The sequence below is a fragment of the Puntigrus tetrazona genome, chromosome 6 (genome assembly GCF_018831695.1).
Source record: "Puntigrus tetrazona isolate hp1 chromosome 6, ASM1883169v1, whole genome shotgun sequence".
In the NCBI taxonomy this organism is placed as follows: domain Eukaryota; kingdom Metazoa; phylum Chordata; class Actinopteri; order Cypriniformes; family Cyprinidae; genus Puntigrus; species Puntigrus tetrazona.
Window position 1 is genome coordinate 931,417 of NC_056704.1, and position 25,456 is coordinate 956,872.

The window sequence follows — 25,456 nt, forward strand, 5'->3', positions numbered from 1 at the left end:
CATTCGCCACTAATGCTTTTGTGAGCATGGCTTTGATGTGAGATTTAATTAAATAGGAGGCAATTACTATGTTGATTGATATCACAGATGCTTTTAAAAAGACTCTTGTAAAGGTTTGGCAGGTCGCTGGTTTGCTCTTCACGAGTCAGCCTCGTGGAGTTTTGGATGTTGTGTCAGGTGCGCTTCGGTGATTTTCACCAAACTCGTCAAGAACATGTCTGGTTCAGATTTCAGCCCCAAATCAAGCCCCATTAAGACCGTGTGCCCCGGGACTTCACTTCCATTACATTTACTCAGTTTACAAAACACAGCAAGTTTCTGATGACAGGTGATTCGTCGTATCTCACAGGAAGTGGAAACGATGCGCGACGCTATCACAGCCATTCACACGCATTTCATTCTTTACTCTGTATGTTTTTAAAAATAAATTCATTTAATTATTTCATTGTTTGTGTGTGTGTGTGTATGTGTACACACACACTTTTGAAATAATTTATTTTTAATTTAATAGTGGCATAATATTTATTGGGGTTAGTTGAAATATTAAATGAATTCATTTATTTATGTTTAATAGCGGCATAATCTTTATTTTTGTTTAATATTGGAATTGATTTTATTAATTATTTGTATGTACTTGTATGTACATATTTATGTACTTTTTAAAAATTATAAATATTTATTTGTTTGTTCATGATTAATAGTTTATTATATATATTAATATATTATATATATTAATTATATATATTAATGTATAATAATATAGTGTTTATTTTTATTTAATTATGTTTAATAGTGACATAATATACACTTATAAAATTTTATTTATTAGTATAAATAATAAACAAAAAATATATATTATTTAATTTGTTCAGTATTCATATACTGAATTAATTAGTATTAGTGTAAAAAGTAATTATCTGTGATGAAAGTAATGTCATTGGTCTTAAGCTAGATGTCATTTTTTTAATGCAAAATGTAATTTCATGTTTATTTTCTTTTGATATTGGGTTGAAATGTGTCCCGGACATGTTTTTGGCCAGACTTCGGAGCGAGGCCGGTTATGGTTAGGGTTTGGGATGATGGTCCTGCTGCTGCTCCTGTTCTTCCTCTGGGTTTCTGATGCCTCTGGTCTCACGGGGGATGCGGAGCGACCCCACAGTAACCACGTCCGTGTGTGTTTCTGCCCTCAGCTGTCCATGCTGTTCACAGAGGAGTGTGATAAGGTGCGGGATCTGATGCACGTTCACTCCTTCAGCTACGACTTCCACCTGCGTGTGGTTCATCAGTACCTGGTGGGCTGTCACATGACCCTGCGGCAGGGCTACCAGCTCACGTCCTTTCTGGAGGACTTCATCGCCCATCACCCCGACATACCCAAGTTTGGACGCAACCATGTCTTCCAGGGTGAGAAACGTACATCTGTTAAACCTTCATCGCTCTGTATTTCCAGCTATATAGCGCATACCTGGCTTCACTCAAAACTGAAAACAAATGCTAAGTGTTTATTTTAAAAGTGACGCCTAGTGCTGTCAAACAATTTATCACAATTAATCGCGTTCATTTTAGTACTTTAATGCAAAACAAAAACAGATATTTAAATTGTAAAATATCTATGTGTCATATATATATATTTATACACATATATTTTTTTATAATAAAAAAAACGTTTTTAAATAATTAAATAATTAAATAATTATTAAAAAATATATATATTATTATATTATTATTATATGATTTTATTATATGATTTTTATATATATATATATATATATATATATATATATATATATATATATATATATAATGTGACTGCAGACAGCCAGTTGGTTTTTGTCAGTGACCTGTAACGTGTTTTCTCGTGTCTCAGGGAGTTTCTCCATCTCGACGGGGATGATCACAGCACATCAGCTGTATAATTACATCACCGATCACGCCGGCACTTACGGGATGAAGCCCTTGCGCATGTCTAAGGCCGCGGTGACCACCGATAACAAGAAGGGGACTCCGAGCGCAGACCTGCACGAATACGCGCTCGTCGCTCTGTGGAACAGGTACCGCAGCGCTTCACTACTACTTCGAGCGGACGGTGTTATCATTTCTGCTCTAATAATGCTGTTCTCTCGAAGCTCTGGCTCGTTTAAGGATCTGGAGGGATTGAGACACCATGATGACTTTGACGTGTCTCTGCTGGTTTGTCATAACGCCGCCCCGTTTGAGGAGCAGTCGGAGGGAGAGAGACACCTGCTCAGGTACACACTTATGGGCGTCAGTTAAACACTTAACGTGTAGGTAACGGCTCCAAAAGAGATGCTCCGCCCCAAAACGAACATTTTGTCATTAATCGTTGCCCGTAAAAAGCATAGTTCGTCTTCAGAACACAATTTAAGATGATTGTTACAAGGTGCAGAAAAGTACGAAAGACGTCATCAGCATAATCCATCTGCCGTTAATAGCTCAATATGAACGTTATGAAGTGAAGAGAATACTACATATGCAAAGAAGATAAAATTGATAAAAAAAGATAACATTATCGGTAGTATTACTATGTAATAGTAATAATACAAATAAATTATGCATGACAATGATAATGCTAATAATAATCTATTATATATAAAAAAAAAAAAATATATATATATATATATATATATATATATATATATATATATATATATATATATATATATATATATATATATTTGCCTAATATTAAAAATAATAAATTTAATAATAAGTTTACAATTTTATAAATATTTACAGTTACAAAATAAAAAACATATTAATGAATAAATAATGTTAATGATGATGATGATGGTGATAGGTTTATAACTATATATATGTTTTATTGGAATAATATTAATACATTAATAGTATTCTTACAGTAATAATACATTATTATAATACATAATCATAAGTATTTTATAAATATTACCTATATCATTACTATTAATAATGGTAACAAAGTTTTTCTGTGTTGTAATTTTTTACATTAATAATTTAAATTAAATTTGATTATTCTAAAAAAAAAAAATTAAGCATTAAAGAATAAAGTTCATATTTTTTTCCCAGCTGCATGGTTATTTCTACAGCAAGAAAAGTCATTTCAGAGGTGGAGAAAGCGTTGACATTCTCATTACAGATTATACAAATGTAAATGACTAAATGTAAATAAAAGCAAACTTTGGAATGACGTGAAGTATTTATTCTGATTTCCTGTTTCCTGTTTTTGTGTCCTGGTTTCAGGCTGCGTTTCTACGTGATCATGACCAGTCAGAGGGAGCTGTTCCCGCGCTTGACCGCAGACATGCGCCGCTTTAAAAAGCTTCCTCAGATCCACCGTGACCCCGGTGACCTCAGCGGCCGCGCCCCTTCGGAGCGGATGGAGGCCGGCAGGGAATCAGAGCTGGATCTGTGGGAGGACGCCGCCGTCCCCGTCAGCCCTGCAGCCAGCCCTGAGCCTGAGCCCATAGAGAGCCTCCTGCACGCAGACGCAGACGCAGACGCAGACGACGCCCAGGGGCTCTTCTACCTGTGCCCTCTCTTCCCGCTGCTCAGCTCCGAGGTGCTGTCTGCGCGCCGGCAGATCCAGAGCAGCGTGGAGCAGGCCATGGGCCACTGCCGCAGGGATAACCTCTGGAGGAGGCTCTTTCACGGAGAGCACCTGGCTCTGGATAAACTCAAGCTCAGCAAGCTGGCCTTCGGTGAACTGGAAGAGCTGCTGGACGCTGTGCAGAGCAGATCGGTCTCTGAGATCGACCCGCAGCTGGTATGAAAACCCGTCCACTGCCCTTCACCTCTGACACCCATTCGCTGAGCGTTTCGTGTTCCTTTCTCTCTGTTCCCTCACAGACGCTTTCCGTGAATAGGTACGAAACAAATAGGTCACTTTTACCTCTTCAGGAAATACTCAGTGATCATTTTTCAAAGCACCTGGAGGTCGTATAAGAATATTTGTGATATATAAATTTAATTAAACATATATTAATAATATTATAAATATTACATATATTATAACATTAATAAAAATGACAATAATATTAAAAATAATTAATTTAATAAATTAAAATAATAATTAAAATAATAAATCGTTTATTAAGATCTATAACATATGTAAATATATATATATATATATATATATATATTATTTAAAATATTCATAAATGTTATATTTTCCCCCAACTGATATCTATTTGTGTGATTAATTTAATTTAATTAAAATTAATTTACATTTAAAAAATCTATTAAAATTAAACCCTGATTCCTGTCTGTGTGATTTTTAAATTCCATTGAAAGAAAAATTATTCAAAAATGTCATTTAATTGAATTGTGGAAAAAAAAAAAAAAAAAAAAAAAAAAAACTAAACCGAGCAATAAATATTAAATACATTTCTAATAAAATTCGGTTTTACTCTATTTAGTTTAGGCCCAAATGTTGACTTAGCATTTTGCACAAATTAAAGCATTAATGTTTTTTAAATAACAAGATGAAATCGTTGACACTACAAACACTATAATAATAGTTTACTACTATTGTAGGATATTATTTAAACATAATGTAATGTTGTAAAACTACTTTGAATGTTAATTTCACGCACAATCCTAGCAAAATAGTTCTGTAAATAATTAAAATAAAAGTTGTGATCTGTGCGTCCTGTTTCTCCTCCTGTACACACTGACAGCGGTCTTTAAGAAAGCGTGGGAAAGTCGCATGTTTTTTTCCCTGGTTCTGCAGTTTATCGTGGAAGGTTTGATCAGCGGCTGGCTGGGTGCAGTTTGTTTGATGGGTGGCTGACAACGAACATGCTAATGCAGCGCTCCGTAGAGAAAACACGCAGCCTACTCATCAGCACAGCGCAATAAACATCAGCTAATTAGCACAGGAAATCAGCCCTTTAATATTACACTCCGTTTCTTATTTACACCATAAATTATCCCTCCTGGACCAACACACGCTCAGATTCACACGCCGGCAGCGATCCGATTACACAGCAGCATTACTGTAAATACAGATGCATGTAGGTTCAGAAAATAGAGGACTAAAGCATTAAAATATGAAAATAAAATAAAATAAATATATATATATATGTGTGTGTGTGTGTGTGTGTGTGTGTGTGTGTGTGTGTGTGTGTGTGTGTGTGTGTGCACTATGAGCGAAAGCCCTTATACAACTATATTGGCCATCTTCTGCTTCCACCTGTCTTCACCTCCTCCTGATCCTGAGCTTGTTTTGATTGGCCTCCTGACACCCAGCTGAACTCTGGGAGAATGAGATGACGCTTCCTTCGGCGGTGGGTGACACACAGTGACGCCGTAGCCTCAGATTCCCTCTCTAAACACACATATCAGTGGTCTTTATTCCCTTCACGTGAGCAGAATGGCTCAGTCAGTGTAAGCGAGCGGGCCTGGACTGCTAATGCTAATGCGAGCGCGGGGATGATGTATACCGCTGTCAGAGCCACACGCGCTTTCAGAGGAAGAGGAGATGCGCTCCCGCTGTGATATCAGACCGGGAGAAACTCGCAGCAAATTACATCTTTTTAAAAATTTACTGTGAAAACCGCTTTCCTGTGGTTTCGCTGACTTGAAGCCCGCCACCAGATCCCGTATGAAATCTGATATGAAACATAACAATGCTTCGTATGCATAGGCCGGCTTTTTTAAAGAGAAATATTCTGCTCAGGTCTTACAGCTCCTACGAGGCGTTTTAAACACAGAATAATTTATTTCAGCTTTTGCTCAGGTTTTAAATGTACAGAGTCTTATGCATATACTTATGCATATATGCATATTATAGTTCCACGCATATAATTTCCTTTTTGTGTGTGTGTGTGTGTGTGTGTGTGTATATTGTGTGTATAAGACTGTAAATGGTTATTTGATTTCTTGATCCATATTGTTATATTTAATGTTTGTAAAATATTATTATTAAATTAGAATATACAATTAATTGAAGTATAATAAGATAAAAATTTTTTATATATATATATATATATATATATATATCAGTATCAAATGCTACATTTATGGCAAACTATATATATATATATATATATATATATATATATATATATATATATATATATATATATATATATATATATATATATATATAGTTTACCATAAATGTAGCCTTTGATACTGAAATGGCGTACAAAGAATAAAAATATAAATAAAAGAAGAAAGAAATCCTGAATGTTCTCATGTAGTGCAAAATGCAACTTCTGTGTCTGTTTTGTCACTGCATTTATTTGATCAGAAATCAATGATGTTGTTGTAAACGTTCTGTGCTTGTGTTTTTCAGGACTGTTTCCTGAACATGAGTCCCACGTGGTACCAGAGTCTCATCAAAGTTCTTCTGTCCCGCTTCCCTCAGAACTGCAGGCACTTTAAAGACGACAGCGGCATACAGTACCTGGTACCAGATCCCTGCTGCTTTCTTTGATGGAAAAATACTGATCAATTGTATAATATTACTGAAATATTAACAAACCGTTTTCTATATAAATATATAATGTAATGCCATTTATTGCTGCGGTGCGCTGCTGAATTCAGCGTCGCATGATCCTTCAGAAACCATTCTGTTATGTTGCACAAGAAACATTTCTGAAGGTTTCTCGGATAAAAAGAAAAGCAATGCTCCCAGTGCAGATCTTTAGTGTTCACACATGAAGCAGATCTTGTGTTCCGGGTCGTGTGAGATGTTAGTCCCGTCGGCCGTGTCGTTGTACGTTACGTGAAGGGAAGTGCTGCTGGCAAACTCCTGGAAAGACCTTGAACCACGTGACCTCTGCGCCTGTGCACCAGTTCATGTGACGATCATCAGATCCTCAAGTGTGTTTGAAGGCCACTTCATGCTTGCTTCTGTAATTAGAGATGTTGTGGGCAGATTTATGCAGATTTCCTGAGCTGATGATCGTTTCATACACGGAAACAACACCTGCCTTTGTTTCCCGAGGCCGACGCTGAGCGTTAAATGGATTGTGAAGATCGGGGTTAAAATGAAAATGAAAAGAAACATCTGGAGTCAAGATGTTAAACGTCTAAGTGGTGTGTTGATCGGACTCTTTTTTTCCAGGCCGTCCTGAACCAGAAGTTCACAGACTGTTTCGTGCTCGTTTTCCTGGACACACAGGCGGGAAAAACAGTAAGCGAACTTTGTATTTTAATTTCATTTCATTTGTGTATTATTTTCTTTTAATGTAATGTAAATGTCATTATTTTATTTTTGGTGTAATAGTTTAAAAACAATAATATGTATATATAATTATATTCCTATTCTAAAAAATATAAATCTTAATATAAATATTAAATATAAATATTAATCTAAAAATAATTCTCATTGCCATAATGTTTTTTATTATTATTATTATTATTATTATTATTATTATTGTTATTCTCATTAACACAATATACTCACTAGATTTCATATATATATATATATATATATATATATATATATATATATATATATATATATATATATATATATATATATATATATATATATATATATATATAAATTCAGTTTTTATAAATAATTATATACATATAATTTTTTTTCAGTTTTTATAAATAATTTAAAAGCAGTACATTATGCAGAAAATATGCTTAATTTTATTAGTTTCTACTTATATTATTTACCTTGACTTGTTAATGCTTTTTCATTTATATTTACTATAGGAACTAGGATGTGTATATGCATTTATTTTATTATTATTAAATATATTTCTGATTGCGAGGCGAAACACAAACCTGGATCTGTTCTTGCCAGACGAGATTCATTCATTCTTGCACATCAAACAGGACCCCGGCGTAAATCTCGCTGTTTCTGCTGCTTCCAGAGTCTGAAGGTTGTTTTCAGGGAGCCGTTACCTGCGCAGACGCAGTCGAGCAGCAGTCCTCCACCGCAGCTGGTCTCCATGTACCACCATCTGGAGTCGGTCATCAACACCGCCTGCTACAACCTCTGGACGGGCCTGCTGTGATGCCGTGTTTCTGCCAGCGGTGCATCGGAGGGAGTCGAGTGTTCGAGTGAAGTCGGTTTGTGCAAAGATCGAGCTTTGAGTCACTCGTCGCTCGCAGACCGAGGCCGAACGGGTCTCGTGTGTGTAATGCGTGCTGCGTCGGCCATGCTGCATCCATTAAAGCGAATAAACTGCTAATATTTTGCACAGGAAAACGGCTAAGTGTGCCACCCTGTCGACCGGAGGGCGATTATCAGAGAGGGTGTATTTATTGCGTGTGAGACTGGTTTGCCAAAGCCGTGTCTTTCTGTAGTCTAGTGTTCACTTGTGCTGTTTTTTTTTTTTTCTCCATCTTCTCTCGGTTGCTGATGGTTTTTTTTATCTTTACTGCCATTTTTCATCCCGAAAGTGCCTGTATTTTATTTTCATATGAGCTTGATGGGAGCTAGCGTATCATGTTCACCTTTCAAGACGAATCTCTTAAAAGGACGGTTCGCCCGCAAATGAAATTCTGTCATCGTTTACCCACTTTTAGGCCTTTAGGAGTCCGTTTTCGTACAAGAGTATGATTTAAAGACTGTCGGTAAGCAAACAGCTGACGGTAGCCATTGACTTCTATATAGTTTCAATGTCAATGGCTACCGTCAATCTTCTTTTGCTTTTAGCAGCTACAAGAAATTAATGTGGGTTTGAAACAGCATGATGTTGAGTAAATGATGACAGGACTTCTTGTTTGGGCGAACTGTCCCTTTAAATCAGTCACACGGCCTTTATGTACCTTAAACATAAAGAGCAGGCAATGATTAGTCCTACTAACTAGACACTGGACTCGTTCCTGAAGACCATTTACCTCCTGCAGTGACAGAAACTGAAGAATGAAAATCTTTTACCGTTTAGTTGGGTTTTTTTTGGTTTTGAAGCACACTGGACGTTTTTGAAAGAAAGATTTATTAAAATGTTAGAAGCTGAATTAGCAATTCAAATGTGTGAAAAAGTTATTTGTACATTATGTATATAGAGGCGGATTTGTAAGAAAAACGCTTAACAATAAATCTTAAATTAAAACATCTAAAGTGGTCTTCATCTGTGACGCCTTGGCAGACAGAACAATTAATATTTCATAGCTACTGACATGTGAAATGTTAATAAAACAACTGAAAATGGGTCAATTTTATGCTTTAGAAAATTACAGTCTTGTCGTTTTAATACGTAAGCAGCAGGAACTGAAGAAGTGATCAGTTGTGACTGCTCCGGTATCTTCTGAGCCAGTCCAGACCCGCTTCTGTTGAACCTGGACACATTTAAGAACATAAACGATCAAGAATCACATTTCACTCCACACTAAATCAGACTCTTTTAGTCTTTATCTCTGTGTTCATCTTAAAGTATGGATTTTAGAAAATGAATGAAAACATCCTGCAATGTTTGATATCTGAAAAAAGTGCACCGTGTATAAAGTTACTGTCTCTTTGAAACAAAGTCTCGAGTCGTTTCACGGTGACTCAAAGTGAACATTAGCATATTTCAGCCCACTTTTTGTTGCTCTGAATGAAAATGCTAATTCATTCCGTGCACTAGGTGTCTCTTTAAATAGTGGTTTCCCTGGTAACGCTGTCAACTCACAAACACTGCTTTATTTCAGGCATGATGAGATAAATGCGTCCAATCGCTGCAGATTAGCATCTTATAAGAAAATGAAAGTGTTTTTGACCTTGCATGCATGCCGTACTGTTATTGAAGACTTCCAAAATCCAAATATGAACCTTTCATAACCCTATTAGAAGCACTTCTAAATTGAATTGGTCTTGAGCCGTGGACTTGTGGATGTATATCCTTGTGGATCAAATTCATCCTGTAATCTTGCTAATAAAAGTGATGGCGAGTATTCAAAGGTTAAACATAACATACACTGCGTTCATAATTGTGCAAGCTGAAATTCTGGTCATATTTTTCTCATTTTACCAATTCCAAACCACATCAATCTTCACTCCTATTGATTTTGCGTTTAATCCTATATAAGTGGTGTATAATGGTCCAGGAAGACTGAAAGTCAAAAACTCCTATTCAGGTGCTCCGAATTATTACATGTTTTCTTTTTCCAGATAAAATGAACCAAGGAAGAGATCGAACTCGGGCTAGAAGTTAAAACTAATTAAACGCCCATGAGGAAGACGCAGCGCTAATGTGATAATAGAATTAGCAAAGTTAAGGAATGACCATTGGGCAGCGAAACGCTCACAAGGCCAGCAGTGCAGGTGGAGAAGAAAAGAATTGATGTCAAGAATATGGTGAGAAACCATCAGGATCCACTCGTTCAGTCTCCAGAGCTGAAACCTTCCTGGAGTCTCCACAAGGGCTCTCCGAGTTCTCCGAGACTTTGCTTGGGTGCAAAATCCTAAATAAAAGACCCTCACTTAATAAGAATAACATGCTGAAGTGTTTTGAAATCCATTTTTCCATAGGCTTTATGGACGGAGAAGTTGTGAGAGGCTCTTGAAGGAACAGCATCACAGCGTCTTCAAGTACTGTTTGAAGAGTTGATCTTCCCCAGTCAGGCAGTAAGTTTGGGGAGTCATTACAGTTATTAAGATTGATGTGGTTTGGTAAAATGTTCGTAAAGTGTCCAGCGCCCCCGACTCACGCTGAGGTTTGTACTCGCAGCCGATGTAGTCCTGGTAGTCCAGCTCCTCCAGCAGCTTGAAGAGATACGGGTAGCTGAGCTCTCCGTCGCTGTCCGGCTCGTGGCGGTCAGGAACTTGAGCCATCTGGATGTGACCTGAGACAGCAGGGAAGCCGTGAGTCCATACATTGTCTTTTGTTTCCGGTTCTGTGCAGAGCTATTACTATTAGCTCGAAACCAAACAAACGTAATATATACAAACACACACTAAGCAGAAGTACTACAAAAAAACCAAAAATGATAGCAATATTTTTAAAAATGACGTAAAACACAAAATTATAACCTTGACCAAATGTAAACAAAATCTAAAACCTAATTCAACATACAAACAAAAAACTAATAGTAAGTCTCACAATTAACTAGTTGCTTATTAGCATGCAACATTCGTTAGTACAGCAAGTTAGTGTATGAGTTAACATATACTGTGTGTGTGTGTGTGTGTGAAGGCTGTAAGGAAAGTGTCCAGCCATGTAATATGAAAAATAGAAACATTTATTGAAAAAGACATGTATATAAAAACATAGTACATGGGATGATGATGATGGCTCTGGTGACTTTTGGAAAAGCCAGAAGTTGCAGGGAACCAAATCTTTTTGAGTGATTCGATGTTTCACCAAAAAACACTGCAGGAGACTTGATGCATATATATATAAAGACTTCCACATTTACCTGTGATGGGTAAGTATTTGCGTATATTCTGTGTTAGGTTGCCATCCATGATCTGCCAGTGGTAGATGTCCTGTAAAAGCAGAGAGACAGGCTTGATCGTCTCTTCTGTGGGTTTTCTGTTTTTCAGACAGCACAAAAACTCCCCTCATATCATTTCTTCAGCGCCGAGAGTGGGTTTATTAACCAGATAACCCAAACACAGCGGCAATTAAAGTAGAACGCAGAACACAACAGATAACTAGGTTCTCACACAGTGCTTAGTGCATGTACTAAATGTCAATTCATATGGTTTATATTTACGTATGTATTTTCTTAAGGGATTTCATCGTGCAAAGTTCACGGGTCATGGTTTGGTTTGGGTACGTCTCGTTTACATTGACCTTGTAGTGTGAATAAATCCTAATATTATATGTCTGGGTTAATTTAAGGTAGAAGCTTCGTGAATATTAATGCTAACGATGGCTAAAGATAAAGGTGGCGTGGAGAAGTTGACTCACCATCTGCATCCTGATGCTGGGATGAGCGACTCTCTGGAGAATCACCGCGGCTGTGAAGAAGAAGAAGTCGGGGATCAAAATACACATCGACATGCCTGGGATAACTACCTTCTTACCTTGGTGTGGGGAGTCGAGGAAATATCGTGGATCTGTGATCCTGGTGTTGATCGGCTCAATCAGTCCCAGAATGCCTTCCTGAAAACAAAAACGGCATAAACAGACTACCGTTTAAAAGTTGGGAAGATGTTTGGTCTGATCACCAAGGTTGGATTCATTTATCAAAAATCACGTAAGGACACAGAAAGAACGGTAAAATATTACGATTTTTAAAAAAAGCTGCATTCCTCCGGTCTTCAGCGTCACATGATCCTTCAGAAATCAAGAAATGTTTCTGCTTCATATTTTTACATTTGCATTTAGTCATTTAGCAAACACTAACCCAAAGCAGCTGAAAAATGATCAAAATCAACAAAAGAGCAATGACATGCAAGTGCTATGACAAGGTTGTTTTTTTAATAATTAATTTTTTTAATAAATGTTGTTTTATAATAAAAAGAAATGGCCAGAATGGAAAAGAATAGAATAAGCTAGTTAGAAGCCTTTTTTCTTTTTGTTAACTGTATAATAAATAAAAGCGTGATTAGAAGAGCTAGTTTTTTTCTTTAAATTTTTGCTTTTTTGTTAAAATGTATTTGAAATATTTTGTTATATTTTAAATCTATTTATTTAGTGACTTTTTGTTTATATATATATATATATATATATATATATATATATATATATATATATATATATATATATATATATATATATATATATACACGTTAATATATGCCTAAGCATTTTAGTTTAGTCTTTTAATATTGCAGTATTCTAGTAGGAAAAACCATAACCAAAAAATAAAATAAAGTGTAAATATAAATAAAATACTATAGAAAAGAATGGAATGTAAACAGAAATAAATAAAAGTTAGAAAATGTTGCATGAATGCACATAACAGACTGAATTATTAGTGATTACCGATCAAATCAGCAGTCTTTGAGGCTTTACTGTATATTTATTAGGTACTATTTAGTTCTTCCTATTAAAAGAATGAGTGACTGCCAAAAATCTTCAGATGTTTACAATAAATTAGCCTGCTGTATGAGAACACTTCAGTGGTTTGAGTGGGATGGAGGGTCTGCCACCGAGAGACCTCCAGAGCTTCTACAGCGGAGCATAAGCACATGTTCTGGCCACGTTATAATGCAGTAACGGGGTGGAGGTCACCTTCGAGAGGACACCTGCAGCATGTTTCAGGTTCTGCACAAAGGTGTCCTCCATCTCCATGGCAACCGCGCGCCGGTCCACCCCCGCCGGCACCCTCCCCGCCATCAAGTGGATCCTGGAGAGAGACATTAGCATGAGTTACTCTCAGCAGCGGTGAAACATCTCGAGGTGGCAGCTGATGGAGAAAACCAGGTTCCCGTGGAGGACGCGCGTTAGATCAGACGCTCAGACATCTGGGGCCGGCCCCCGGGGAGACATTTTACCGAGTAACAGTGTGAACTACCATGTCTAGACGCTTAAGTTTTGTCTGCGCGATGTTTCCCGTCAGCTTTAGTGTGTGCTGAGCAGGAGGCCCGTTTTCTGCTTTACATAAGAAAGAAGCGTAGAACTGTGAATATGAATCAGGTTCATTTGTCGAAGGTTTCACCATTCTGAGAATAAAAGCAAGAATTACGAGATATAAAAACAGAATTGTGAAATATAAACTTAAATAATAACATGTCCTACGTCTTGGACATTTTATGTCCAACTTTTTATGTCCTACAGCTTTTTTTCTGCCGTTTTCATATTGCTGAAGGTAGGCTGATGACTGAAAAGTAGTTTGACCATAATCAACCAATCCCGGCAGGTGAGAAGACGGGTTCTAGAGCCCAGTGCAGCAATGCAGATACGAGTACATAGAACGTAGAAAAACAAAGCCAAAACCCAGGCATACTAGGCCAGCGGGAGCGTGATGCCCCTGAAGAAGCAGACCAGTACCTCCTGCAGTCCAGAGCTTTAGCGTACTGCACCGCCAGATCCAATCCCTGTCTGAACTCGTGCTCTCGTCCAGGAACGGCACACAATCCCAGATCTCCTGCGCTTAGATCCCCTGGAGGACAGAATCACACGTTCATAGAGATATCCTCACACCATCGCGACATTTAAAGTCGGAATGCCAAGCTTTTTACAAATACGGGGCCATTCTGGAGCGCATCTTTCTCCAGCGCATTTATTAAGACTACGCATGATGCTTTAAATCTCAAACGGCTGGAGGATGTAGAGGGTCATGAAAAGAAAACCGTAAAAACAGACAGCAACCAAATGATCCACAAAACGGTTTGAAGGAGGCCTGCATGCGAAGCGCTCGAAGCCCAGCTAATTGCAGGAGAAGAAAAAGATGCATTTCTGCCTCGCAAACACTGAAATGTGTTAAATGGTGATTTAGTGCGGTGCAACAAGTCTTACATCAGAGCAGAATTGCATCACATAGGTTCATGCTTCCCCCGTGAGTTAAAAAAGGTCGGATCTATTCCATTAAGCAGCTCTATCTGCATATGAAGTACCATTATATCCGTGACCAATGAACTCCGAGTTATTCTATTCCTGACTATGACAAACACCCTTTGGAGACCTTTAACTGCGAGCTGACGGGTTACACAACACGACTCATTATCCCACTGCATCTGCAGTTTCCCAATGGCTTTAATGTCCGTCGGTGTCTGTGTCTCTGTCTTACCCGGGGGGGTGTTTATGAGCGCGAATTCGAGTCCCGTTTCATCTTGCACGGTTTTTAACTCTTTCAGGTCAGAGCTGTAGAGCCAGGCCGCCTCGACCGCGCGGAACCCCGCACGCGCCGCGCCGCGCATCCGCTGCGTGATCTCCGGTAGCTCCGTGAAGAGCCAGGAAATGTTGGCACAAAACTTTAACGGCGCCATTGAAGCGTCTGCAGCAGGACAAACGTGCAGGCAAACTAACAACTAACTGAACGACCAAGGTCCAGCGCTTATTGATCGGACACGTGCTCTGTGTTTACATCCTCAGAGCGCAGCTGACTGGACACGTGACTCTCTGCGCGTGCGCGCTGCTGCTCGTCTTCATCACGCGCAGTAGTTTTATCAACAGCGATGCAGGTGATTACTTACATTTACATCCTAATTACTACTGCCATTATAATATATCTGACTCTTATTTAAATACTTTCCAAATAGAGGAGGAGGTGAGCTGGATTAATCGTCACACTTTAACTTTTTAGTGAATATTTCTGTATAGACACAAACCTTAACGATATAGTTCATCTAAAAGTGAATATTACACCATAAACTGCTCACCCCCAAGCCGTCTTAGGTGCATATGACTTCTTTCAGACGAACACAGTTGAAGTTTATTAAAAATGCATCCTGGCTCTTTCAAGGTTGGTAATGCTGGTGGATGGCGGCCATCGCGTACAAAAACTATACGTACAAAAACTATACGTACAAAAACCCATCGGCCTGCTTCAGAGGACATGCGATAACCCCCCGAAGGCGTATAGGGTGGTTTTGCGTCGCAGTACTTGAGGATATACTTAAAAATAATGGCCGCTATCCACCCGCATTAACAAACTTAGAAGAGCAAGGATGCATTTTTCGAAAACTCAAGACTGTGTTTGTCTGAAAGAAGAAAGTCATTTTTGGGTGAACTATTCCTTTAAAGTCTTGACTACTAAACAAACTAACATTTTATTGTTATAGATTTAAAAATAAAAAGATCCATTACCCCATATTGCGATAAATGGGGTAAAGCCTAGAGGCGTTTTATCAGAAAGTAAATACATGTGTAGATTTTTTGGTAATTAGGCTTTCAGTTTCATTTAAATGTATTTATCTTCATTAAACAGTTACTGGTGCCGTCACGAATAACCCAAAATAATAGCTTGAAGATCAACTAGTTTGAACTAGATGTTTGAAACCAACATATTAATGTCTAATTATTGCTGAGATTTACACCTTATTTTATCTTCCAACAATTCGTTAAAAAAATGGCATCTGTTGGGCATTTCTATGAATTTGCTCAAGTTTTAGGTTTTCCTTACTACATTTTGACATTCGGAAAAGCCTTTGTTTCTTTTTCCGGCTGTGCCTTGTACAGTAGCTTCAGCAATATTGCTTTAATGTTTTTAAAAGTCATTACCTTTGAATTTCAAGGCTGACAGAGATAAAACGTGTTCACAGAATCATTTGAATGTGAGATACAGGAGAAACGGCGGCGCTGAGACCGATGTTCCCGTATGTTTGAAGATGATAACAATGAGCAATGAAGGAAGCGCTGAAAGTGCAAATGCTTTCTGCTTGGCTGGCGTATATGCCTCATGCATGATGTATTGACAAAATTCAAAAATGGAAACCCAGCCATCCGGTTTTAAATCGTTGTATCTCAAAGAAGTACATGCATATATACTGTATACAGAACCACCTCCACCGCATCACGTGTGACACGATCTCGTGTGTTTTTAACCCTCTGGGATTTAGTGTTTCCATGTTGACGTACACATTTCCTTTGCTTTTAGGCTATGAACATACTTATATTGCATTGTTGTAATTAAATCTTAATGATACCAATGATACGCCTTTTTAAAGCCAAAGACAACGTTATTTTTCCCTTGATCACATTTTTAGGAAACACTCTCCAAACATAGTTTTAGGGTAATTTGAGAAAACACGAATGCCGTATTGCAGTTCTTGATGGTAGCTCTTATGAAATGTTATATCCAGCAGCAACACAGTTATATTACTCTGCATTTATATATATGTATTGATATACTCGGGACTCAAACTTTATCCACTTTTCTATTCAGTTACACAGTGCAGACTCAAATATGTACGAGTTGTTGTTTTACACCCGCTGTGTGTTTTTTTGGGACAGAAAGTGATGTAATCCTGCGTGAGTGTATCGTTCCATGTTAATGGTAAATATTCAATGCAACACCTGCGTGGAGGTCAGGTAAGGTTAACGAACCACCTGGGCTCAACAACGCTCGCAAAAAAATACAAAAACTGCAAGACGATGCGAGACGAACAACACGTCACGCATAAGCAGTAAAGTCTACAGTTGTTGTACCTCTCTGTCTTCAATAAGACAATCTCTCCGTAATACAACCACGTCAAACATCCATTAGAATGAGTTAAGTACTTCCTATCAGCCTTTTTCCAAAGGGAGTTCATTAGAATCCACTCTAAGAGCATTACATGTCATTATGACTACAAATTGTTTAGAATAGACATGATTATGGTTGCGAATTATTTACTGCGTAGCACACTAACGTACACATCTTACTATTTCTGCAGTAAGAATGGCATTTTATTTAACATAGAATTTAAAATACAGCTGTTTCTTCCAAAGCAAAAATGTAACGTGACACAAGGCATACAAAAGTGTAATATATGCGTATATAAAATATAATATACATAACACGTATATACATTTTTTAAAGTTACATGTAATTTAATTTAGTTTAGTTATTGGTTTAGTTTATTTTCTGTTAGGATAAAAAGAACTAAATAAAACATAAAGCGGTCCAATCCAATGTATTGTGCAGGGAAAGGCAGAAAACCCAAAAGAGCTTATTTAGAGCCTCCACATAAACAAAAAAACAGAAATACAGAGATACAGTAAAATTACAATAACACATATAAATGTAATTGCTTTAAACCGGAAACATCGCAACATATTTCAAAAACCCAATATAATATAATAATATACAAAACCTTATATAGTACATATAAATTGACCTATATAAAAAAATCAATAGGAACAGGTTCGTATATTGGAACATATATGTATAACGTATATTTAACTAATTGTGTATATATTTCATTTTAATACTTGCATATATAAAGAAAAAATGTAATGTGGCCATATATTGTTGTTACATATATTACTACACCAAAATCTTCATATAGATATTATTAAACTAGTGTTGGGCAACAATTACTCACAATGAATCGCATTCAAAATAAATGTTTTTTTTTTTATATTATATATGTGTGTACTTTGTATATTTACTGTATATTTAAAGGTTTCTTAAATATACAGTACATATTTAAATTTTACAGTTTTTACATGTATTTAAATGTATATATTAATATATCTAATTTATTTGATGTATAAATACATGAACATAACATTTGTTTCTTAAATATATAAATGCATGTGTGTGTGTTTTTATATCCGTAATAAATATACACGGCACACACACATATGTTATGTTTACAAAAACTTTTATTTTGGGTGTGATTAGTCAATTAATCTTTGTCAGCGCTATATTAAACACTGTTAATCTCCTCCATGTGTGTGAAAAGTACTGTGTGTCAATTCTGTACGGGACATACCATTTAGAAGAACAGTGTGTAGACTGAATAGTAAAGCTATATGTCGCAGTAAGCAGATGGTGGACGGTCCGATGCACACAAACCCCCCTAGAGAAGAAAGGCGGAACTGCTGTGAGAAAGCAGGGGTCACTGGAGCAGGAAATTGAAAGTGGGACCGTTTAGACCTCTCAGGTCTGAGCCCTAACAAGCCTGCCTCAGCTATGACAGCCAGACGCCGCCGCGCTTATCAGTCCAATCTCCAGGAAGCACTTTCCATCAGCCAATACTTCAGCTCGGACAGATGTTTACCGCACCTCTGCAGGAGAACGACGAGGATGAATGCAAAGCAGAAGTCTTCAGCTCTTTAGATATTGTGCTTCGCTCGAACGTCTTTCCTTAACGGGTCTTAATTAAAGACAAAAGGATCTTCTCTGCGTTGGGTTTAAAGGGGCAGTTCGCTCAGAAGTGAACTCACGTTGTTCTAAAGCTGTATTTCAGTTGAACGCAAAAGACGATGTTTTGAGAATGACGCCAGCCAAACAGTTGCTGGTAGCCACTGAAGTCAATGGCTACCATGAGCTATCTGGTTGTGGTTGCTAGGGCTTTGCCAGTTAGTTGCTATGGTATTTCTTGATGTTTGCTAATGTATTGCATTAGTAGAGTGTTCTATCTGGTTGCTAAGGTTTTCTTTGTCTCTTAAGTCATTTAAATCCTTTTTATTTTTTGTCGACTTTTGTATTGCTTTTTTGATTTATCGTTGGCTGTAGTTGCATTTTAGTTCACAAACTATATAAAATGAAGTTACTGCTATCCACATCATCGTCATTGCCAAAACCGGTGTAAAATGTTCACTCTGAAATGCCTCAATTTCACTAATTTCACATTGCTGAATGAATCGCAGTGAATCATTTCACGAGCGTGCGACGGCAGCAACGAAACAGCGCTAATTATTTAGCAAGCTGGTCCTTCCCCGAGATCAAAAATATAACAATAATTAAGACGTGACAAGATTATCATCGTGCAAATCCGTGGGCGTTCACCCGTACGTGAATCGAAGACACTGACCATTATTTTGGTGAAACGGCTCATTCATAATCAGTGTAAATGATGATTACCTGTGTGCTTTGGACTGTAATGTTCCAGGTTTGATACGTTCTAATTTTCCACCGTTGTAATTGTGCAATAATCCACTGCGACCCTCTATCCGGCAGGGCATTGTGTTGCCATAATAACCTGGCTTTGGAATGATGTTTTGGGTTCTGACGGGAGAAACGAGTGCCCGGAATCTTATTACCGTGTAGCCCCGGTGAGCATGTGCTTCCTAACAACAGCGAAACCCAAGCAGAATTACAAATCAAGCCCGAGCCCCGGACCCAGCCTGAGCAGAATAGGAGAATAATAATATCTCCTGCAACAATGAAATTAATCATAGGAGGAAATGGATTTGCTCTGTAGGGGAGGCAGTGAATGAGGGCCCGCATTTGATACATAGTAAATGTCACTACTGGAAAGAAAGTAATAGACCTATTTCTTCATTGGATATTGAGGACGGTTAAGAGCTTTGGGCTTGTGTCCTACTCAGCGAGCTTTTAGTTAACAATGCATGTCCTCATATTTCCGATATTAGGATGTACTTTAAATATTTTGGGCCCGTTCAAGAGAAGCGTGCTGAAAAGAACTGCTTTAAATGCAAATGAAGCGAACGTATCGGGGACAATAATGAGCCCTCGAAGGCCGCGCAGTTTCGATGCAGATGAAAAACGGTTCGCAAAGGACACGATTAGCGCAAAGGCCAAACTATTGCAGTCTTTCATAGATGCGGGAGGTCAAAAGAGACCAATATTCTTCTCAGTGTTTTTTCTTCATTTATGCATGTATATCCTAATTTGCTGTTGTAAGCAAGGGACTGAAAAAATCATCAGAACTGCCGAAGAATGGTAAATAACGGCAGAATTATAATAACTATTTTTGTAAGCACAATGCAAAGCGGTAAGCACTTTTTGCTGCACGTTTTAGCTGCATGCGTCAAATGTTAGACCTGTGTCAGCTCGAAAGATTGTACGACTATCATGTTAAACATCCTGTTTAGCCAGCTCTCTTTACGTCTTGTGCATGCATTTTTCACCTTCTCACGTGTACTGAGACCTCATGTATTCAATTATTCATCAAGCCAACTGTTGTTCTCAGACATACAGTAATCATGGAAGAAAGATGCTATGTTTTATATATTTTATTTCAATTTTCTGTTCTCTTCCATTTGTTGTTCGCCAAATGCATTCCGTCATGTTGAAGTCCTTTGTTCACTTGGAACAGAATTAGATTATATTGCTTTTAGCTGCATTTTGGCTTGCAAGAATAATATCGAATCGGTGCTATTTTGTGAAGTTCAACACAAACACACGGATTATTTTGAGTACTGCAGTACGAGGAGGCGGTGAGGTTGTTATTTCACCCACTAATTATTATTTGTGTAGGCCTATATGTTGATGAGTTTGTTTCTTCATGGGAAAGCTAGTTTCATGTCACTTGCTCAGCAATGGATGCTCAGTAAATGGGTGCCGTCAGAATGAGAGCTGATAAAAACATCACAATAATCCACATTATTTAACATCTTGTGAATCAAAAAAGCTGAGTTCTGGAATAAATTTATCTTTAAATATATAACCTATTAATACATAACATGAATAGGAGTCATCTATGCAAACTATGGCTTTCTCCAGTGGTGTGGATTATTTGGTTTTTAGCAGCGGTTTGGACTCTTTCTGACGGCACCCATTCGCTGCAGAGCACTCATTGCTGAGCAAATGCTATAAAAGATTTCTGTGAAAATCTCTAATGAAACAAACCCCTTTAATCTTTGACTCAAAACCTAGTCCTAACTTTTGTGAAGTCTTATGTCAAGTCCAAGTTTTTTCAAGTCCTATGACTTGAATCCTAATTTTGATTAGTAATATGCATCGCCATGGACTTCTTTTAGACAGCTTTAAATGTGATTTTCTCAATATTTGGATTTTTTTTGCATTCTCAGATTCCAGATTTTCAAATAGTTTATCGTCCCATCCTAACAAACCTTGCACCACTGGAAAGCTTATGTATTTAGATTTGATCAGGTGAAAAAAAAAACATGACCCTTATGAACACTTTTTGTGGTCGGGATTACATTTTTCCTTTTCTGTCTGACAGATGTGATGGGTGTGTGTGTGTATTTATGGAAAAGAATATCTGTTATTTTGTGTTTCGCCAAAATAATGGCATTCAGGTTTGAAACCAAAAAATGACAAATCTTACATTTTGGAGGGAACCAGGCCTATTCCTTCAATCGAAATCAGTCAAGCCGTACGAAACAAGCACCAAAGAATGCATTCAAATAGCCAAGTTAGAGAGGAACTCGAGCAGAAATCTGCACTTCCCAGCTGATAGGCACCATCCAGACATGGAAATGGTTACCTAGCGGGAATGACTCGAAGAACTATATGTCAGAGATTTGCCTCTTTCATTGCCGAATGAGATTGCAGACATTCGGATAACGCTCTCGATAAGCGAGCGGAACACGGCGTAGGGCGTCTTCCTCGAGCTCCACAAGTGCTCTGTCTCCTAGCGTCAACTTCATTATCTCTCGTGCAACAGGCGCTCACACTTATTCTAATGCGTGCTAAAGCTAAGAGCCGACACGACCCGATAATGGCGCTTTCGCCGGATTCTGTCACTTCCGCGAACCCGCAGCCGGGGTTCAACGTGCTTAACTGATCCAGATAGGAAATAATTAAAGTCATCCATTCATAATGTCTCACCAAATGGAAAAGCAAATTTGGTTACGCTTTCCGCGCGTGCCGAAAAGGAAGCGGCGGGTCGGATGGAAAACAATTACCGGGTACATGTGAATTTGAGCTTGTCGTTTCGCTCGGTATTCATACGCCGAGGTCACGGCTGATCTGTCACCGGTGAGCGACAGAAGAAGACGGGAAAGGTGGGCGGATTGTGGGACATGAGAGACGGGAACGGAACAGACAGCTTGAAAAACCTTTTGCTCTCGCGTTCTTCCTACGACTGGAAAAATCACCGGGGAAAAGTGTGTAAGATCAGGGCCCGTCTCACCCACACAGAGCTCTGTATTCTCTCAGCACAGTGTGATGGCACAATCAAACCCTTTCACTGCCTCCCCCAGAGATAAAAATCACAGATTTCACAGACCACTCTGTCAGGGGCCCTTTTTACCCAAGCGGGGCCCGCAGATTGCTTTTAATGATTTAATTATTACGTAAGAAATCTGTCTTTTCCTTTATCTGTTTGCTGTATTTTTTGGCACGCACTCGTCAGTGTGCTTTCCTTGCTTTAAGAAGTCTAGTATCCCATGGACAGCAATTAATTGATTTTCTGAATGTTGTGGCGAGGAGCTGAAAATCAGCATCGTCCCTAGTGTGTTTGCTAATGTGTGCACCTTCTCATCCCACCTCTGCACTCAAAAAAAAAACTAAATTCTGAATTCATGTAGGCTATTTAAATTGCATACATAAAAAAAATCCCTTTGGATTGTGCAGCTTTAACTGAATAAATTAAAATGTCAAGGCTTATGCAGTTTTGTGTTATTTTTGAGGCTTTGGAGCTGTGGCGAAAACAACGCTGTCGTAATTACGGCGACAAGAAATGACATTTTCTACCTATTGTGTTTTACAATAATGCAAATGAATTAATTATTGTTGTTCAGCATGACCAAAATTGCACTGTATTGATGTGAGCGTGTTCAGTAGCTAAAGCTGTATCCCTTATCCGCTTTTGCTTTTTGGTTTTGCCATTTTCATGGAGTTTTGTACCTGTTTACCCAACGTGCATGCTCCCAGCATAGTTTGGAGTGTGGAAAAGGCCGTCAGAATCATTTTAATCTGACATTTCAAAGCCAAACCTTCCATGCATAAATGAATCAGGCAAATGAATCGTGCATAAATGAATCAGGCAAAACGTCTGCACTCAAAACGAAAAAAAAAATGTCATTGCATATTTATTCATATTTTCGAAAAGCATTTTTTGAACAAGCTTAGAATCAGCATAAATCATTTTAAAAACTGTTAGAATTGTTAAAATATGGCTAGCTTTAAAGCAATAATCAGCTAGTTAAAATGTGTGCAATAGAACATTTTTTATGTAAAATTGAAGTTTATTTAATTGTATTTTATAATGTATTTTATAAAGTTGCTTCATTAAATTAACCTAGAGCTAGAGGCTAAGGGAAATCTATTATTTTAAACAGTATAAACATGCTGAAAATATAGGTAGCTGTGAAAGAAGTATAAGATTATAATAAATATATATATTTTTTAATGGTAAATAGGTTTATTAACCTGGTCATGGTGTACTTAAGACACTGGGTTTATTAGTAGGCTATCACAAAAATCTTTCCCCTCTTACCATTTATTTTACATATGATTAAATATATACATAACATTAATTTTCAGTCCAATCAGAGAATTTCGTACATATTTTACAAGGTGGCCAACTCATATGAATTTGTACGAATAACCTACACCTAACCCTGAAATCGACACCTAAAACCTAATGAGTGAGGTTGTACACATTAGCCATCTTGTAAAATATGTATGAAATATTCATGAGACAGTGTTGGTTTATGTTAAACATTTTACATGGAGGGGTAACTCAAATGTATATAGATCTTAAATTTAGACAATGTATGTACATAAATAATAAATATTCCCATTATATATTAAATATATATAAATATTCCCATTTTCTTCTAAAATGAGCATTTTTCTCAGTCTCCTATAGTTTCAGTGATTTCACTTTAATGACAACGAATAGGTTCTTTTCATTGCCATGGAATAAAAAAAAACGGAACCTATAGGAGCCTGAGAAAAATGCTCATTTTAGAAGACAATCTGAACCCTCTCTCTACGTGTACTTTTTTTTTTTCAATAGAGAAGATGTGACCAAACTCAGGTCAGAAAGGTGAACGTGATCTCCACTGTGTTCTTCTTGAACCCTGGAAAACTGGTGTTTCCAAGGAAACGCTTTCCTCCGTTTCTCCCTCTGGTCACTACATCCCTCCGGACACCAAACCTGGCTTTCTCTGTCTTCGGTCCCAGAGGACACACAGTCAAACTCCTAAGACTTATCTCACATTCACCACCGCATTTAAATTCCCAGAGTTAAACCCAATAATGGTTACTTCCAGGTAACGTCCTTTTCACCTGCATTTCTGTGCCTGCGCCTCTTTCCTCCCGGCACAAAGCGTAATGCGCTTCCACATATAGTATACAAAATGTGCTGTGCTAGGTTTGGATGAAAAGTAAGAGTAATAATTCCAAGCAATCTCATGCTGTGTGTGTCAGAACCGATTGTGTGCAAATTAGAGGAAGTGTCAGTCAATAGCAGCTTCATTCAAATGAAGAACGAATGCCATACAATCAGTAAACTATGAACACAACTACTAAACACTCAAATCTGCTTGTTCTTTCAGGACTTATTTTTATCTGCGTCTTATTTTCTGTTTGAAAAAACAAGCACATTAATTGATGTTTAATTACATAATACTCAGTAAACACTGGTTTTGTATTTAACTTACAGCATATGTGTATTTTTTCCTCCCAGGCTTTTACTTCTTCTGGTTTGATAAGAGCAGGCTGACATTAATGATATTATTTTATCCTGTGCTCGTTCTCTATAAATGTCATTTCTTGAATAGCTAAGTTTTCCCCCAGAATATTAAATTCACCAAAAATATGGCAGAGGACTTTATAATGCCATTTAGAACTGGGAAAGTCTGAAATGTTGTTAAGACTTTTCAGATTAGAGTTATATTGCAGATGAGCAATGAAAACGACAGAAGCAGCCAATCAGAGTCCATCGTGTCAGTCCAGATCATACCCGATTGGTTGGTTGGGAGCAGATGGACAGGCGCAGGATGCGAATAAATCATAAGCTCGTGGATATTAATCATGCCGATGTTGTTCCGCTACCATTCTTGAGTGTCCAGCCACATTACAGCATTAATATTAACGAGCCACGCTTTAACCCTGAAAGAGTTCACGGGTAGGATGATCTGAAAGGAGTTTCTCAGTCTCATCTGTATTTGAAAGCTAATATAAACAGCACTTAAAGGTCTAGATGAATAATTTCTCAGATTCAGGTATGTGACCCGCATCTCACCCCTGCCTTTCTGATTCGTATACGCATATACATTTATTTTTAACAGTAAAGGAGTAAAGTAGGAGCGCGTGAAAGCATTAACGGTTACTGAAACAAGAAGAGATTCCTGAGAGG

The 25,456-nt window shown here is 37.7% G+C and overlaps 2 protein-coding genes across 2 annotated transcripts in view; one reads left to right on the forward strand and one right to left on the reverse strand.

Annotated features, from left to right (window-relative positions):
• The window catches only part of LOC122346749 (KICSTOR complex protein SZT2-like), an 82,596-nt gene extending 73,566 nt beyond the window's left edge, over nt 1-9,030 (forward strand). Inside the window, exons 69-75 of the mRNA XM_043241600.1 lie at nt 1,191-1,404; nt 1,868-2,051; nt 2,127-2,249; nt 3,241-3,763; nt 6,299-6,412; nt 7,073-7,141; nt 7,839-9,030. Of these exons, the coding sequence (XP_043097535.1) occupies nt 1,191-1,404; nt 1,868-2,051; nt 2,127-2,249; nt 3,241-3,763; nt 6,299-6,412; nt 7,073-7,141; nt 7,839-7,982 (1,371 nt within the window). The 3' untranslated portion in view covers nt 7,983-9,030. The remainder of the gene's footprint in view (nt 1-1,190; nt 1,405-1,867; nt 2,052-2,126; nt 2,250-3,240; nt 3,764-6,298; nt 6,413-7,072; nt 7,142-7,838) is intronic.
• On the reverse strand, nt 8,874-14,897 carry hyi (hydroxypyruvate isomerase). Its single transcript, XM_043241312.1, has 8 exons — nt 14,575-14,897; nt 13,836-13,947; nt 13,077-13,191; nt 11,924-12,002; nt 11,808-11,857; nt 11,311-11,380; nt 10,603-10,737; nt 8,874-9,252 (listed from the first exon to the last, which is right to left on the reverse strand). The coding sequence occupies exons 1-8, from the start codon at nt 14,771-14,773 to the stop codon at nt 9,197-9,199; spliced, it is 816 nt and encodes a 271-aa protein (XP_043097247.1). The 5' UTR covers nt 14,774-14,897; the 3' UTR covers nt 8,874-9,196.
• Nucleotides 14,898-25,456: the final 10,559 nt, after the last annotated feature.

Excerpts from the sequence above, each read along its gene's own strand:
- hyi (XM_043241312.1), bottom strand. The coding sequence starts at position 14,773 with ATGGCGCCGTTAAAGTTTTGTGCCAACATTTCCTGGCTCTTCACGGAG. Across the intron at positions 11,381-11,807 it reads CCAGCATCAGGATGCAGATG|GACATCTACCACTGGCAGAT; the intron begins GTGAGTCAACTT and ends CTGCTTTTACAG. Across the intron at positions 10,738-11,310 it reads CAAATACTTACCCATCACAG|GTCACATCCAGATGGCTCAA; the intron begins GTAAATGTGGAA and ends CTGCTGTCTCAG.